Here is a 17,038-nt window from a genome sequence, read left to right as displayed (position 1 = left end):
TCAGTAACAGAATGAAGGTAAGCTCAGGATTCTTATAGAATTGGAAATTGGGTTGTTGGGACCACAGTTGGATGAACTTACCACGACCACCATGGCCGGAAAGGGAATGCGATAATTGCTTCCTCCCTTCCACTTACTCATCTGTTACTCACCATATACCTGGCATAATGGGGTGTGCCCTCATTATAGGGAGGTTGTGCAAAAGACAGTCGGCCACAATAAATCATGAAACATGCTCTAATGAGTGCTGCAGGGGTCCTCTAAGCAATCCAGGCAATGGAAACGGTGGTTTGAGCACCGCAATGGTCTGTTCAATGACATTATCAATGACAGGAAGGCAGTGGATAGTGGCAATGCTGCTGGACGAGTAATCCTGAGAACTAGGGTAATGCTCTGACAACTAGAGTTCAAATTGTACCATGGCAGATGGTGAAATTGGAATTTAATAAAAATCTGGAATTAAAAGTCTAATGAAACCAGTCACTAATATCCTTTAGGGAAGGAAATCTGTCATCCTTACCTGATCTGGCCTACACTGACCCCAGATCAACAACAATGTGGTTGACTCTTTCATTCCCCAGGGATGCTGGCCCAGCCAGTGATGCCCACATCCCATGAATGACGTAAAATAAAATTGTGTGGCAACAACATGGCTCTCATAAAATGCATGCTGCCCACGTGTGGTTGGTTTGTTGGAGTCATGCGCCTGATGATCAAAGTGCGTTCAAAGTGTTGATGATCAATGTGTCCTGCAATTCACATTAATTCTCGTAGTTCTTCTGCGTTCTTCATCGATGCACGAGCCGAGTGATCCACCACTAAGAGTTGTACCAGGTTTCGGTTCGGGTCTCCAGAGAGGCTGTCTGATCCTGGACCGCGCGAAATACTCCCCCGCCGACGTGGCAGTGGAGCTCCAGCCTGGCATGGCCCATGGCGAGCCCTCGAGCGATAATTGAAGAAAAAGGGGCGCTCGAATGGCGTTGAGTGGCAGCGTTGGTGCCGGGCCAGAGCTCGAACACACCGTCACGCCCCGCAGCAGACAGAGGCAGAGTTCTCTGATGCCATCGTCTGACGGAAGGCTCGAGAGTTCAAAGAAGGATGGTCCAGCAGACTGATGCAGAATAAAGACATCATGACAGCTAACAGAACACCAAGCATTCACTGTACGATGTGCTGGATATATTTGTGCCTGAAATGCACATTCAAGTTGTGGAAGCCTATGCGGTTATGGATACATCTCTACATTTAGATGCAGCGTTCGATAAGCAAAGTATGCAGCAAATAACACCCTGCACTATGGAGAATCCTCCTAATTTGTTGAAGTTCCATACACGGTCCACCTGCTCATCCCTGGAAAGATAAAATGTAATATATGCTCTCTCCTGAGATGCACATTCTTATTCAACTCCGCCCCCCCCCCCCCAATTGTATAGAGCAATGGGTGGAAAGATGGGAGATATTGGCTTTTTCAGCATGGGAAGATCCAAATGTGAAGAAATTAATGAGTATGGTCACCTTCATAGCCATAGCAGCATCACCTCATTCTACCCCGAGGCCAAAAGTCTGGCTGCAACAGGTGATACATTTCAGTGAACACCTCCTTCATAAAATGAAACACTGCAAACATTTCTCTTCACTAAGCTTATGAAAGAACACTTATTGAAGAGCTGGGGTGGACATGGTCTCCTACTGAGAATCCTTCGTCCCTCCTTCTCCTGTTTTTTCGATCAGCATGGCCATCTTTGCATTATCTCTGCCCTAACCCTTCTTGTGATGATACAAGTCAAGACAGATGGAAACTACAGCAGCCATGACTGAGATCAAGTATCATGAATAGAATCCTTGAAGAGAGAAGTAAGACTGTCACAAAATGCAACACCACTGTCGACAAGATTCATCAACTTTAAATAGGAGTACAAACCAGACCAACTTAACAACATCCAACAGAAATAAATCAGCAACCGAAATGTAGTTGATGATCCAACTAAATAAAAGTGGTGGGCATTCCTTCTTCCTACTGCTGAATACATAGTTGGCTGTGCAAGGTTAGGAAAGGCCATTAGCGGGAGCACTGAAGTCGAAAATGGCACCCCTATAGTCGAACTAGCACCAAATGCAAACTGATACCTTGATTAGACAATTCTGCATATTTCTACTCCAAGCTCCTGACATCTGCAAAAGCTACCTCACCAAGAAGGCATCTGGCTCAGCTCACACCAATGGTGTGCATACAAAATGCGAATACAATTTTATACACAAAATCTCACCAGTAACATGATAAAATGCATGCCATTAAGTCAATTCCCCAGCCGATCACACCAGTGGGATTCTTTGGTCACGCCGGAAGCACATTCCCCGCCTGCAGGTTTCCTGGCGGCATGGGGTGCCTTCAAGTGGGAACTCACATTGACAGCAGCGGAACCAGAGAATCCAGAAAATTGCCACCAGCAAACGGCATGCCGCACCCCTCCCACTGAGGAAAACGCAGGTGGGAGGCCAGAGAATCCCACCAGTTGTCTATTTTTCCCCTATTCAAATACTCCATGCATCGAATTCCCATCCTCTCTTTCCAATGGTCTTTAATTCCAAGCATCCGAGATCACTTTTCTCTCTCCACAAGCTGCTACCATGCCAATTACCAACATGTACATCAGCAAAATATTGTGGCTCCTGCAGGGATAATCCAAGTGCTTTTTTGGGATGGCTTAGCAATCTTTATCTTTAGTAGAGAATTTTTAGGCACAGCAATACTTTATATGGCAAATTGCAAACAATAGAAGCACATTACTGACAAATCACACTGTTTTTGCTAATGAAGCTAACCAGGGCAGGTGCCATTATATTTTTTGGGTAAAACATTAAAACAGTACTTTTTACACCTAGTGTTTCTGTTAATGTGAAAATGATGCATGTCAATCAACTAGCTACAATATTCTCATTTCCAAATTTTCTTACAAATTTAATAACATGTGTTAAGGAGAGCATAAGTTTGTTTGCATTACTTTATGTATCATCTCAAAGTGGCAATAAACATTCCATAGTGTGTGGAACAGAACAAACTAAAAACGATATATTGACAAAGAAATGGTGCACCTGAAAAGATTACGTGCTGGATGCTACAGTTCTTGGCAGGGCAGGGAAGACGGAACAGAAACTGAGTGATCCGTTTACTTCCAACCTCACCGTTTCTGTTCATTCAATCAAGTGTCGGATGGCTATCTAATGACCATCCGGTTGGAAGGATATAAATCATAGGTGCAAGGGAAGTTCCATGCCAATTGATACCATAGGGCCGGAACATCATGTGGCAGAGCGGTACTTCTGTGAAAAGGAAGTCGGTCATGGTTGGAAATGTAAATGCCCCCTGCTCTCAGAGTCATTCTTTATTCTGTGCTGAAAGCTCAAAAAACATAAAACATGTCATTAATAATCATACATGCGCTGCAGCACCTTCCCCAGCAGAATGTGCTGGTACATTTAAACAAGGTGCCAATGGCACGTATTTTCTACTCCCCTGAACTGCCCCTTACAGCAGGCTTAAAAGACGTTTGTTTGTCCTTCACCCAAAAAATGCAGGCTATGAAAAATTGCAGATGATTGGGTTATTAATAAGCTTAATAGCTTCTTAATTAACAATTTTGAAATGGCAGACGGCCTACTGATTTCCACACCATCTCACCTTCCCCAACTTGGGAGAGAGGCTCAATGATGTCACGCATTACTGGCACAATGTCATCATGTCAATTTTTCAGGGGCAGAGTGCTCAGTTTGGGAACGTAGAATGTAACACTGTGTGCGCAAAAGTCTGCAATTATCTTGTAGAGGACAAAGTGCAATTTGAACACTTTCAATACAATATTCTGATAACATGCATCCTTCAGTTCTTTAACCACCCTCATAATCCCTTCTGCTACATGTCATAACCTTCTTAAATGTATCGCGTAAGGAAACTTTATAACCCGCACATACATTAAAACCTTCAGGAGTGCAAGCAACAAGACCCTTATAGACACATAATTAGGAACAATGACAAGCTCAAATGATTCTTAGACATAAAAAGTGCCTATGCTAAACATTTAATGCAATTTTAGCCCATCTATTAAATTACATTTCAGTGCTCTACAAAAACTAAACTCATACTACTGACTCAAATTACAAACATTTGCAACTCATATTAGCCAGCTTAGTACTCCTGAATACTTACAAACCATTTTTATTGTAAAATAAAATAGTAATTAAGTTTTAGTTCACTCAAATTGAAATGGTAAATTGCAATGAAATATAATAATGGATTATTCATAAGTTGATATGCATTTGAAAGGGTATTACATAAAAATTCTGAACCTGGACAAAAAAATGGCATTTGAATGATCGCATATAGAAAGAAGATTTTCTTGGGCAACATGCATAATTTAGCTTCACATACATCTAAGCAGGGGTAAGTACTAACAAGTGACTGTTCAAATGAAATGCATCTGCAGTTTCTGCATGTTATGATTCCCCAATAAGAAAAATCTCCAGAGTCACATTACAAGTCTAAGAGCAGTGACCTATTTAATGTCATTGAAGATGCAGCAATATGAAAAGAATTGCTTTTAGCTCACCAACTAATGATGGTAGTGCTCCCAACTGACTAAACTGATGAACGACTCCCAACAGTTCAACGCTATATGCGTCAACTGATGCAGACAGCAGTCCCTTCGCAATTAAATAAAAGCTGCCAACTTTCAGTATGCACTGCTCTCACATGACCGCCCTAGCTTTGAAAATATGGTATTATGTTATATTTTATCTGAATGCAAATGAATTGTATGAATTTTGGCTAAAATGGGTGCAATAAAATTCAGATACTAAAAGTAGCTTCAATTTTAAAAAATGAGTTTAAAAAGGAACCTATACGGCAAAGTACACTTTAGAACGTAAATGTTCTGTCACTAAGTGGCAGGAGAAAGCAATAATTAACTAAACTCCCATGCAGTTTTACTTAAGCTAATGGTTCAATAGTGCTCAACAGTCTGACAAGCCCAAAGACTAGAAAACATATTAACTGAAGTTATATTTTTGGAGTTTTTTTGCTTAATGATCAATTGTGCATATTAGTACATAATTATAAAATGGTCCGAGTATCAGATTCAACAAATTCATCAAATTCACCTACATTTGAATAGGGGTTAAAATCAGTTATATTCTAACTCTCCCTAGTGGGGAGCCAGCAGCCTACAATACTACAGGAATTGATTGTTTTCTCTCAAATGTCAGCATGGAACATGTGGGCAGAAAACATCCAATTAAAAAAAACTGCAGCAAAATATCATTTTTCACTCACTTCAAGAAGCCTAGAATTCAGTTTGTGTAATAGCTTGCTGGCATGTATCCACTGTAGAAACATCTCAGCCAAGATGATAAGGAGGCGAGGTCTTGCTTTGCATACACAGCTTGCCAGTAGCAGCTGATAGAAATTGGACTTCCCCAGCAGCCTGGAGAGCTTGCACACGGCAACTCAGTAACAGGAAATTTCATAAGTGCGTGGCTGCCTCTAGCGAAAGCATCGTTGGTCACAGCTGGCTAAATGTCTCACTGTTATGAAGAGAAAGGTGCAGACTAAATACTGTGGAGGAGAGGGAACTTTGAGCAATAGCTTAATGTGCAGCCTGGAAAGTAATCTAACAATTCATATTCTTCAGTGCTGGATCATTACTGAAAATCTACTCCACAGACACATGGATTTTTACAACAGAAGCAGCATACAGGCATTGCGCTTTCATTTCTAATTTATCCAAAGGTAAGCAATCATTTCTATTGTAATTTCAGAACTCTCTCATTTCCCACAACAAATATTTAAATTAATTTCTGATAGATTTAATTTAAAAATGCAGCTGCTGAACATGTACAACACAGACCTTAAATGCAGCATCCTTAATAGATTATCTTGAAAGGAAAATCATGTTTTACTTGCACTTTGTAACTGTAATCATTTCCAAAGTCTACAATACTTTCACATTGAATATAATTGCATTCAATTTGAGAAATTTGCCAACCAGAATCTTGTACAAACATCCAAACCAAAAGAGCTTTTTCACCTGCATCCCCAATGCAGTAGTTTTTCTATCATCAAATAATTTATAAGTGTCTGCTTGACAGAAATAATTTAGAGAACAGGCAAGCGAAAAGCCTTCTGTAATACATTGTCCAGTGAGATCTGATGGTCAACGATGACAAGTAGAAGCTACAAGACAAAGATGTGAAATAACAAGAACATTTCAGAGTACTCATAGTACAGCTTGCTTTTTATTGTGTGCCTGTTACCCTGGAAATCCCCTTTAAAGATAAAGCAACACACCATAGCTCTATGCTGCAGAAAAGATGATAAATAATACTCTCATCGCTTTTAAATCATTCATGAAAATATTCCTCAGTTTCGCAACTTTACAAAAATAAATTATTTTTTCTACACTGCGAGCAACAATCTGGAAACAACATCTCTAATATCAATTTTGAGCTTGCTTCTGTGGCTTACAAATAGTTAGGCTCAAGTGAACAGTAGCCCATCTTACAATTTTGTTTCATACCACTGGCTTGCAGCATGGAAAGGATTACTTCATTTTAACCCTTCACTTCCTCCTTAAAGGGTACTTTGATCACCAACTTTAGTGTTACATAAGATCAAGTTTGCTGATGGATTGTGAGGAGACTATTTTTCTTTTCCTATCTTTAATATTAAATGATTATAGAACATCTTGAGCATTCCAAAGTCAGACAGTTAAATCAGAATAATCTACCAATCTAACAAACATGACCAATATCTCACAACAGCTAGATGCATCAGCATCTATAGGTATTTACATTATTTTATATGATTTAATTGACTTAGTCTTGGAAATAAATAGAAAGATCAAACAACCAAAGTTATTCTCTGAAAAACAGATAGCTCAATTAACACTGAAGGTTTAAAATTAAGAATACATAGTAAAAAACTAATTAGGTTCAACAAAAAGTGATGAAAAAAGACACTTCGTGGTGTTTAAAATTGGTTATCGAACTTATAAGCAAATGTTATGATCAAGTAATCAATGCATGATGAGACAACTCAGTTATTTCTTTTAACCTCAGTAATTTGAGAGAAAAAATAATTTTAGTATTAGCATTTTACTAGTGGTCAAGTACACAGTCAATAAGATTAGAGATATACCATCTCAGTGCTAACAAAGTGTATTTATTTGAAAGTTTTAAAAACTAAAACCTTAAGATTCTTCATCATAATATTATTAAACGGAATTCCATCAATATCTTCACTTCAGCTTTTCATGAAGTTGATTTAGTGTTAGTAGACTTAAAAATTAAAATAACAGGAAATCATTTATTGTCCAATGTTTTTGAATAATATCAAGTATTAAATAGAATTTACGTCTCATGCAGCTTGCTAGGGATGATCTTCATGCAAGTGATACTTTTTACTGGAAGCTCTAAATGAGGTTTTAAAAGGTGCCTGCTTTTGTTAACTAGAGCTGTAAAATACTGTAAAAGACTCTGATCCTTGACTAAAACTTATTTGTTTAAAGAAATTTATGCATTATATGACCTTTTTCAATTTGGAACTGATATGCATATAGAATTCATTGCAGATGGAATCTACATAACAATTGATTCAGTTGAGTATGCCCCTGGTCAGTTTGTCATTGCTAAATTTACATTAGATGCACTGAAACACGACAATTTCAAATAGCACTTCTTGGTAAAAATCTATTGTTGGTACAGATAAAGTGGAGAAATTAATATTTTCTTATTTATACTGAATAAGAATCATGACTTGGGTATAAAATATGAAAGAATTATAACTTGTAACCCAAAGGTAATATCACAACTAGAATGCATAATCCCACTTCAAACAGATGTCACAAACTTTCTGCTTTTCTTTAAAAAATGGCACCATACCAAATTATACTCAATTTCATTATTTACAAGACATATATCTTGACTGCATTTTTATTTATTTTAGAAGTGAAATTTCCAATTCTCCACGCTATGAAATATAATCCAGTATATATAATAAATAATGAACGTCATAGATAATCAAATAGCTGTTTGAAAGCTAATAAATGTGTTCATTAAGCATGAACTGTAAACCAAACCAATTAAAAATTGAGAAATTAGCATCATTAACAATTAATATGTTCTATCTTTGACTTTGGAAAATTCTTTATGAATCACTTTATATTAAACAGGAAGTAACTCATATCATGTTACATGCCATAAAAAAAACAATCGTAGGAACCAGAAGAGACAATTTTGAAGTATAGACCTCAAAAAGTATGAGGATTATGTGATAGCTGAGAGGACATAATCCTTCAAACAGTTACACCACAGGTTCATTGCATGTTTAATTGTAAAGTATCCTTAAAGTATTTTAAGCATTTAATGGTCTTGTAATATATGGAGTTCAAGATATTCAAATTGTATCTTCCAACACATTCTGAGTGATTGCCTTTGGATCAGGTGAAGAGTAGAATTGTCCTGGAACTACAGTGATATTTGTCCACATCATGAATTATGAGTTACATAAATATGGTGCATAACGTTTAGGAGGCAATTGTGCAAAATTACAAGTACTTTCCACTTTCAAGGCATTTCTGCCTTTGACATTTCTTATTGATGTCACACAGAATTTAGAAATCAAAAGAACAAATTATTGCCAGCACAATGTTTACTAAATTTCCCGACATCACTTTTATTATCTCTTAAATTAGCTCCTTTTTTATAATCTGTTACTACATAGGGACCTAGATGTTGTGTCAGCTGTGGTTCAGTTGGTAGAACTCTCACTTCTGAGTCAGATGGTCGTGGATTCAAGTGCTACTCCACAGATGTGTACAAAATTCTATGCTGATACACCAGTGCAATACTGAGGATGCACTGACTGTTGGAATTGTACTCTTTTGGATCAGATGTTAAAACAAGGCCCTGTCTCCTCTCTCAGGTGGATCAATATTTATCCATCAACCAACATTTAAAAAATATTATCTAGTCATTATAACTTTTCTGCTTGTTGGAGCTTGCTGTGTGCAAATTTGATGCTGCTTTTCCAGCACAATAGTGACCTCTCTTCAAAAGTAACTCCCTGGCTGTAAAGTCCTTTGGTACCTCTGAGGACCTAAAAGGTACAATGTAATTAGAGCCTTTCTTTTTCTTTTTAGCTGCCATAAAATGTACTGTGAAAATAAAGAACTGAATAAAAGAATGAAGAACGTAGGAGTAAAAGGGTTGTATGCATGTGAACAATACAATGCCTGTTGCTATGATACATGAAGTTAAGAAAGATAAAAAGGAAAATGTTCATTTTGGAAATGGTAACCTCTATTCAGCTGTTCAGTGTTATCTGAAGTAGCGTTTTTTTATAAACTGTAACAACAAGACAATTCACCTGTAGCAGGTTTAAAGGAAACAATATCTCTTTATGTTGTGCTGTCTGGGCTGCAAATGTAATGTTTTTAACAAAATCTATTTTATACTTTTTAACGCACTAATTTTTGGGCTTAAAGAAAGTAAATAGAATTTGAATACCATAAATCATTCTGCAGTAGAACAACACCCAAGCATCAAAAAAGATATGAAGGTTCAATAGAACATTTCAAAAGTTTCATCATTTTAATTATGGGATACATTTTTGCTGTTGGGCATTGCGAGTCCGCCATTCACCCGTTGGCATTGGCCTTAGGCCTAATTAGTTTTCATAGTTGGGTTTCACTAAAATGATTATGGCAAGATGTTAGCAGAGTGAGGATTAAACATATTGGGACAGAGGTGGGGCAAGAAATCAGGAGTCTCCTTTGTGAAGCTCAACCAGATGTGAGATTTAAAAGGAAGTGCTGAGGTACCAGACTAATGGTAGATTCAATATAAAAGCAAAATACTGCAAACGCTGGAAATCTGAAATAAAACCAAAAATGCTCGCAAACCCAGCAAGTTTGGTAGCACCTGGTGGAGAGAGAAACAGAATTAAAGTTTTGAATCCATATGACACTTCTTCAGAGCTCTGAAGTCAGACTGACTCAAAAAAAATAACTCAGTTTCTCTCTTCACAGGGTTAAAATAATCCCTATTTAAAGCCTAAAACAAAATAATTAGACTCTAATATAAAACAAAGTGAATGGCTGTCGAAACCCAGTAATTAATCATATCTAAGATGCTTGTGAAACTTCATCTGTTGTCCCCATCAAGTTTACTTAGAAAAATAAGATTTCTAATCTTTCCTTTTGGACCAAGCATCCTTTTTGGTACGCATCCCATACCTTTCTGTTGGAATGTAAGGAGACCGCATTCTTACTGCAAACCAATCTTGGTAAATGAATATTCTCAGTAGCGAAGGTTCAGATTTATTCAAACACAGTCCAATAAAGCTAGAAATATAAAGTGTTTTTTTTAAAATCAGGCGTATACATCATTGCTGTCAAACTGACAATACTTGATTTCTGAAGCCACTAAAGGGGATTTTGCCTGCTGATTCCCTGAATGAATTCATCAGCACCTGCTTGTACTTAGCTTGTGCGTTCACTCAAATCAAAGATTATATATTTCTTGGAAAGGTCTATTGCTTCATTTCCAGCACCATCTCCATTCCAGGTGTATACTAATAAATGCATATTATTGTAAAAAGTTTAATTGCAATGAAACACCATCATGAACAATTGTGATGATATATTCTGAAATATCTTTTCAAGAATTAGATGTTTATTTGATTTGATTTAATAGTGTCACAGGTATTGATAGATACTTTAGATAGTTTTCAGTTAATCTCTCATCTTGAGACAAGCCAGTCTTGCTCCAAAACAATAGTGGCCCTAGCACAGACTAGCAAAACCATCAGATTTACAAAATTATGTTTTTCCAGTTTTGCCATAAGGTTTAAGCTGTAATGCATTCAGGAGCAGAATATTCTTCTGGTGAAATCAGTCAGTAGGCCACTGGGATGGAGTTGAGAGGGATGAATGAATTCAGAAATGAATTACATAGCCTAAAATTAATTTTCAGTAACTTGCAAACATGTTTATTAGCGCTGGAGGAATTTGGTTTAGAAATTAAGTTTTTGTTTATGTATGCATAAACTTAGCACTTTTAAATAGGTGTGATCTGAAATTGGTGTTTACCACTGCTTATATTTTTAAATTACAACATCTTGTTGTGGAGACAAGTTCATTGTATCAGTTCAATGATAATTTTGCAACAAAGATTTTTATACTTTTAGTTTGTGACACATTGCAAACTGCGTTTAAAATAATTATTTCCATTGTTTTCAATTGTAGGTAAAAGATGGTGAGTAAGGAACCAAGCAAATGCCAACTCACAAGTACAGAGAATGAAGCTGAGCAAGCAGCTTGCCGAACACTGGAAATGAAGTATGTACTGGATCCAAATAGGCAGATTAGAAAAAGAAATAAAGCCCTACAGGTGAGATTTAAAGATATTCGGGAAGCTCAGAATGAACAAGAGAAGAGACTTTCTGCAGCACAGCAACTGGACAAAAAACAAATGAAAGCTATTTCTTATAAGGCAGCGTATTGCAAATACATGACAGTGCCTGCACGGAGGTCAATCCCAAATGTAACCAGAAGCACAGGTGTGCAGACATCACCTGATCTCAAAAAGCGGTATCAGACATTCCCTTTGGAAAGGAAGAAAGTGAATGTCATTAAAATTGCTCCAACAGTTGACACATTCAGGCGACAAAATAATGATTGGGCAGTTGATAGTAAGCTCAATAAAGACTCAGGAGCATTTACTATTAGCAGTGCAGAGGGGAGAAATCAAAAGAACCCAGATATCAGCTCAAATAATACTTTCATCAAACTGAATAAACAAGCTGATAGAGACAGTTTTGGTGATTCAAGCAGCAAAGATCCAGAAGAGCCCTTTCATGTATTAAAGTTGACAGATTCTGACCCAACTGAGCAAAATTACCAGTTGTGCAATATGGCAAAATATGATAAGGGGGCATCAGAAAATCAGAACTTTAATCAATCAGCGCTATGTGAGCTGCAGCTAACGGAGTGCTCCTCCTTCCACTTAACAGAAGCCAACTGTGAACTTAAACAGCTTGAATCTTCTAATTCCTTTACACAGGACTCCCCACAAAATGTGACAGCACGGGAAGTGCATGAAAGAACTTTGCATCCAACCAGTCTGCATTCTCTGCCAGTGAATAGTCAAGCCTGTTCATTACAGTCCCCGCAAAGTGAAGGAGAGCCCTCTGAATCCACTGTATCAAACATTACACCCAGAGATGAAAGTCAAAGTCAGTCTAATCAGACAGCAGTATCTGTAATGGAGACAAATCAGCACATCATGCCTCTTACAGAAGCGGTGGATCTGAAAGCACAGCTGCAAATAATGGAAAACCTGATCAGTTCCAGTCAGGAAACCATTAAGGTGTTACTTGGGGTTATTCAAGAATTAGAAAAAGGTGAAGCCCTCAGAGAAGGGTAAGACCACAAAAAATTGTTTTATGAAAAGGTATACATGTATATACTAGTTTAAAAATGAATGTCCAAATAACAGAAGTCAGGAATAGAACTGTTACATGATTATCTAGAAAGTGGGAGATAAGGACAAATGTCAAAATTATTAATGAAATGCATACTGCATAAAACAGATGACTCAATTGTAATATATTGATCAGTAAAATTCTATGTGGATTCCCCAAATTTCTAAACCCCAAGTCTAACAGGACTAAATAAGTTAAACTGCACTTATGCATTTTGGATCAATAGGCAAAGTGCAATACACAACCAGTAGTTATACTGCCAGTTACACTTCACTGCAGGTTACAATGAGGTCATTGATGAAATAACCTCTTCTTATCCCTGTTAAATAAATGCACAGAGTTCTGCTCATGTGACACTACATTTCAATGTCTCCCAGGAAGTCCTGGACCAGCTGGAGTATTTTCACTGTGGTGATGCCTCTGGTCAGAGTTATACTGCAGCCAGTGAGAACTGTAAGTGGTATAAAATGATTTCCTGGAGGATTATCATATTTCACAACTGAAGAGTGAGATAGTGATATGGTTAAAGTGTACTGAGCATGTTAGTGATGTTCCACCACACTGTTTCTAAATTAAGGAAAATCTGTTATAATACATTAATACATTTGTAAAAACAATTACAATGCTTGTTTGATGTAGGTGGCACTTCATCTCTATTTGATCAAGCAGCATCAACATGGAGCACATAAGTCATATGCACATGGCTGAATAAAGTTCCACTGGGAGGAGTTGATAACAAACTCCTTTTTAATTTAATTCAATCTGTAAAGACTGTTTTAAATGCCTTTAAAAAATCCTTACAAAATTGTTTTGTGAATTAAATCTGAAGTTCTCAGATTTTAAGTAATTGTGTTATTTTTGATTTTAAAAATAATCAGATTTGCAACCCAAACTAAGGAAAATTAAAATTCCACAAATTATAAGGCCTGGACCAAACTGGAAAAATAAAATAAAACAAGTCTATTAAAACTTAAGCTAGCTAGAAAAAGAAACACAACTGAGACCATTTTAACAATGTCGAAACCAGCAATTTTGAAAAAAATAGATCAGGATATATTTTAAGAGTCATGTGGGATTTTAATAGCCCAGTCAAGGAAGAGGGATATTTGATAGAAGTGAATTATAAAGAAAAAATGAAACAGAAGGTAAATTTGACGTACATTTGGAAGCACTTACGTTATCTCTTCGAAACTAATCCAATTTATACTTTATTAATATTTGATTATATGAGGCAGTAGGTAAGAAATTACTGTTGCTGTTATTAGTGGACAAGCAATTAGTGCGATCATATAACATTCTTACTTCCTGTATTTTAACTCTTTAATATAGTAATTTCTAGTCTTTTATGTATTCTACCCAAGACATCATGATCGATTTTTCAACAAAGAGCAATAGTCACCTTGGTGTGAACAGTAACCTTGACAAATGTTTCCAAACAATCAACGTTTTTCAGCTTTTAGCTTTTAAGTTACAAATATGTGATTTAGGAAATAGTTGAAATTAAGCTATCAAACGATTCAAGTAACTAAATGAAAATAATGTTTTTGCATTATGCAAAAAGCAGATTTTATTAAAATATATTTAATTTATTGTAAAGGACTAGACCTATGTTGATGTGAATATCGTCCAACTAAAAAAGAACAATGATGGCTTTATGTGCTTAGCTGCTGTATAAATGGCTTTTCTAATCAGTTAATGTATTACATTCATGGAAGCCCTCAATACCATAATGCCTATTTGCTCCCTTTAAGAGTTTTATTTATTAAATTACTATCAGCCTTCATATGTGGTCTTTGTTTTCAATTGCATGATTGGAAATAATTGCCCTAGTATTAGCTTGAAGGCAGGGAGGGAGTAGGGTATATGCTATTTTGTGGTTAGGATGCACAGAAGACCAGAAGAATAGGGGAGTGGTCAAAGACTGCAGCCAGGGAGTGTAAAGGAGGGGAAAAGGGAGAGATTGGAAAGAAAAAAGGGTGGTGGGAGGTCACACATGGAGAGGATGAGGAAAAGGAGCAATATTACCACTGAGCTGCACGGGTGCATGGCCACACAGCCTCATTATATTATAAGGAGTGAGCCACCTCCTGGGAGCAGATTGGTTGCCTGCCCTCATCCTGCCTCCATTAAAAGTGGAAGTGGGTGAGCTTGAAATAGGTTTGAGACTTTAACATCCCACATGGCCCAAATTCAGCCTTTTTTGAGGTTGAATGATCTTCAATAGTTCATAAATTGCAGCAAACGTTTTCTTATTCATTCAGAGATATGGGTGTTATGGCAAGGCTACCATTTATTGTCCATGTTTAGTTGTCCTGAGAATGTGATGGTGGGCCTCTTCTTGAATCATTTTAGTCAATATGGTGAAGGTGCAGTCACAATGCTGTAGCAACTTGATACATCTGAGTGGCTTACAATAATGCAAGAAATTAAGAGTCAACATACAGTGTGGGCGAGGAACCACAACCATGCTTGATTGGGTAAGGGAGTCAAGTGTTCTTCCACAAGGGACATTCATGCATCAGTTGGGTTTTACTGGCAATCTGACAGCTTTGTGGATACTTTTTACCAATACTAGCATTTAAACTCAATTAAAAACTGGAAACTTCCATGGTGAGATTTGAACCCTCACTAATTTAACATGGCTATATAAATAAGATTGACTGTAAACAAAATAATTGTTCAAGATATCCCTAAGATATTAAGATTGATTGTGCACACTATCATTACTTTAGAGATTTAAAAAAAGCTGCTGCATGTGATCCTGCTTTGTATAATAAATGGAATATGGCCTTTATAAGTGCCAAAAAAGTGTGAAAATGGGAGTTTCAGATCCGTATTTTCGGTGAGGCCACAAATGAAATTTTACATCACTTTGTGCAAAAAATGATGCACAATCTGTTTCCGACCAGTAGGGGACGGGGCAGGGCAGGGCAGGGCTAACCACCCCCCCACCGCCTCTGCGATCGCTAGCCTCTCCACTCCTCTGGATATCTCCTCTCCCCCCCCAACCCAGTTGATCCACCCCATCAGCATGGCTGGCCCTGCTTGGCCCAGTCAATCAGCCCCACAGACAGTTGTAGGGTGCTCAGCTCATCTCACCCACCTCCCCTTATGCCCTGCCCCATCACATTCCCACCCTTTTCCCTTAGGCCCACCCTTCAGGACCTGCCTCCTTGGCACTCCACAGTGGCCAGTGCCAGGCTGGCAGAATCAGGGTGCCCAGTGGGCAGTACCAGTGCCAGGCTGGCACTGTCCATGGGGCACTGCCCGTTGGACAGTGAGGGCCTCCATGGCTTCCGTTCCTACCGGCAAGGCTATCATATCAAGTCCCAGTTGATGGGGACCATACATGATTCTCACCGGTGAGGACCTTCACCGGCGAGGCCAGTGAGGACGTTCACTGGTGAGGCCGCTAAGGCAAGCGAGCTGTACAATAGCATTCCGGGATCACTGATAATATTTGAATCAGCATTAACGTTGATATAAATACTGAGAGCAGCCTCGCATCCAGGTAGGGCCCGAGGCTGATCTTGCCAGAAATCTGGGCCCAGCATGATCACCAGAGCCGAGAAACTGGGCATGAACCCGATTTTCTGCCTCTCGTGCGATCTTACCACTTGCCCCACCCATTGACCGGTGGGACAAGAAGGTATGATCGCCTCCCTATGTGTTCTTTTGGACAGGTGAAGATAAAGAGGAAAAAGTTAAATTAGATCCACAAATATGTATGGCATGGTATGAAAATAAGTGGATCATCTAATTAGGCATGCAATTGCTCAATAGCATCACGTGCAACTTAGAACATAAAAATTGTGAATCACACTGCAATTTCAGACAGCACCAAAAGCAAGTTAAAGGCCTAGATTTTCACAATGGCGGAGAGACTCTCCATCATTGCAAAAATGGCGGGTGAGCTTAAAATCCAGAAGTTCCAACCCTGAACCCAGCACCTACCATTTTCATGGAGGCGGAAATGGACCTGGGTCAGGGTGTGCACTTACAATTTCGCAGAGGCAACTGCCCATTTTAATCAGCAACTGCCTCCATTCATTTGTGATTTTGGGGAGCCAAGTGTGTGAAACATGTCAAGCACAGGTCTGACCTAGTTGGAGCAGGACTGAACTTTGGAGAGTTACTTGGGTAGGTGGGGTACTCTTTTACAGAAGTAAGGCACCCCTATGGATATGGTTATGGGCAAACTTTGGAGTAGGTCAGATACCCCTAGGGATTGAAGTAGGAATGAATGTGTGTAAAAAAAATGAATGAACTTCTTTACTGTCAAGCTCAATGTCAAAATGAACTGTCCAAGGCAACAAACAAGCTTAAATGTTAAGCATTTAAAACTCCCGCACCATAACTCTTTGAAAAAACTATCTGGAGTACTTTTTAAAAATGCTTGCTATTTCGCTCTGTCTGATTTGATTTGATTTAATTTATTATTGTCACGTGTATTGGTATACAGTGAAAAGTATTGTTTCTTGCGCACTGTACAGACAAAGCACA

General features: G+C 38.1%; 2 protein-coding genes and 1 pseudogene across 6 annotated transcripts in view; 1 reads left to right on the top strand and 2 right to left on the bottom strand.

The window, feature by feature from the left end:
• Positions 1 to 17,038, bottom strand: part of dock1 (dedicator of cytokinesis 1) — a 617,564-nt gene that overhangs the window by 296,616 nt on the left and 303,910 nt on the right. The gene's annotated exons all lie outside the window — the stretch shown is intronic.
• Positions 651 to 827, bottom strand: LOC144501040 (5.8S ribosomal RNA; annotated as a pseudogene).
• Positions 11,305 to 17,038, top strand: part of insyn2a (inhibitory synaptic factor 2A) — a 43,829-nt gene continuing 38,095 nt past the window's right edge. Inside the window, exon 1 of the mRNA XM_078224376.1 lies at positions 11,305 to 12,473. Coding sequence (XP_078080502.1) covers positions 11,305 to 12,473 — 1,169 coding nt within the window. The remainder of the gene's footprint in view (positions 12,474 to 17,038) is intronic.

The sequence above is a fragment of the Mustelus asterias genome, chromosome 11 (genome assembly GCF_964213995.1).
Source record: "Mustelus asterias chromosome 11, sMusAst1.hap1.1, whole genome shotgun sequence".
Lineage (NCBI taxonomy): Eukaryota > Metazoa > Chordata > Chondrichthyes > Carcharhiniformes > Triakidae > Mustelus > Mustelus asterias.
Note: the sequence above shows the minus strand (reverse complement) of the source record. Positions and strands in the feature narration are given on the sequence as shown.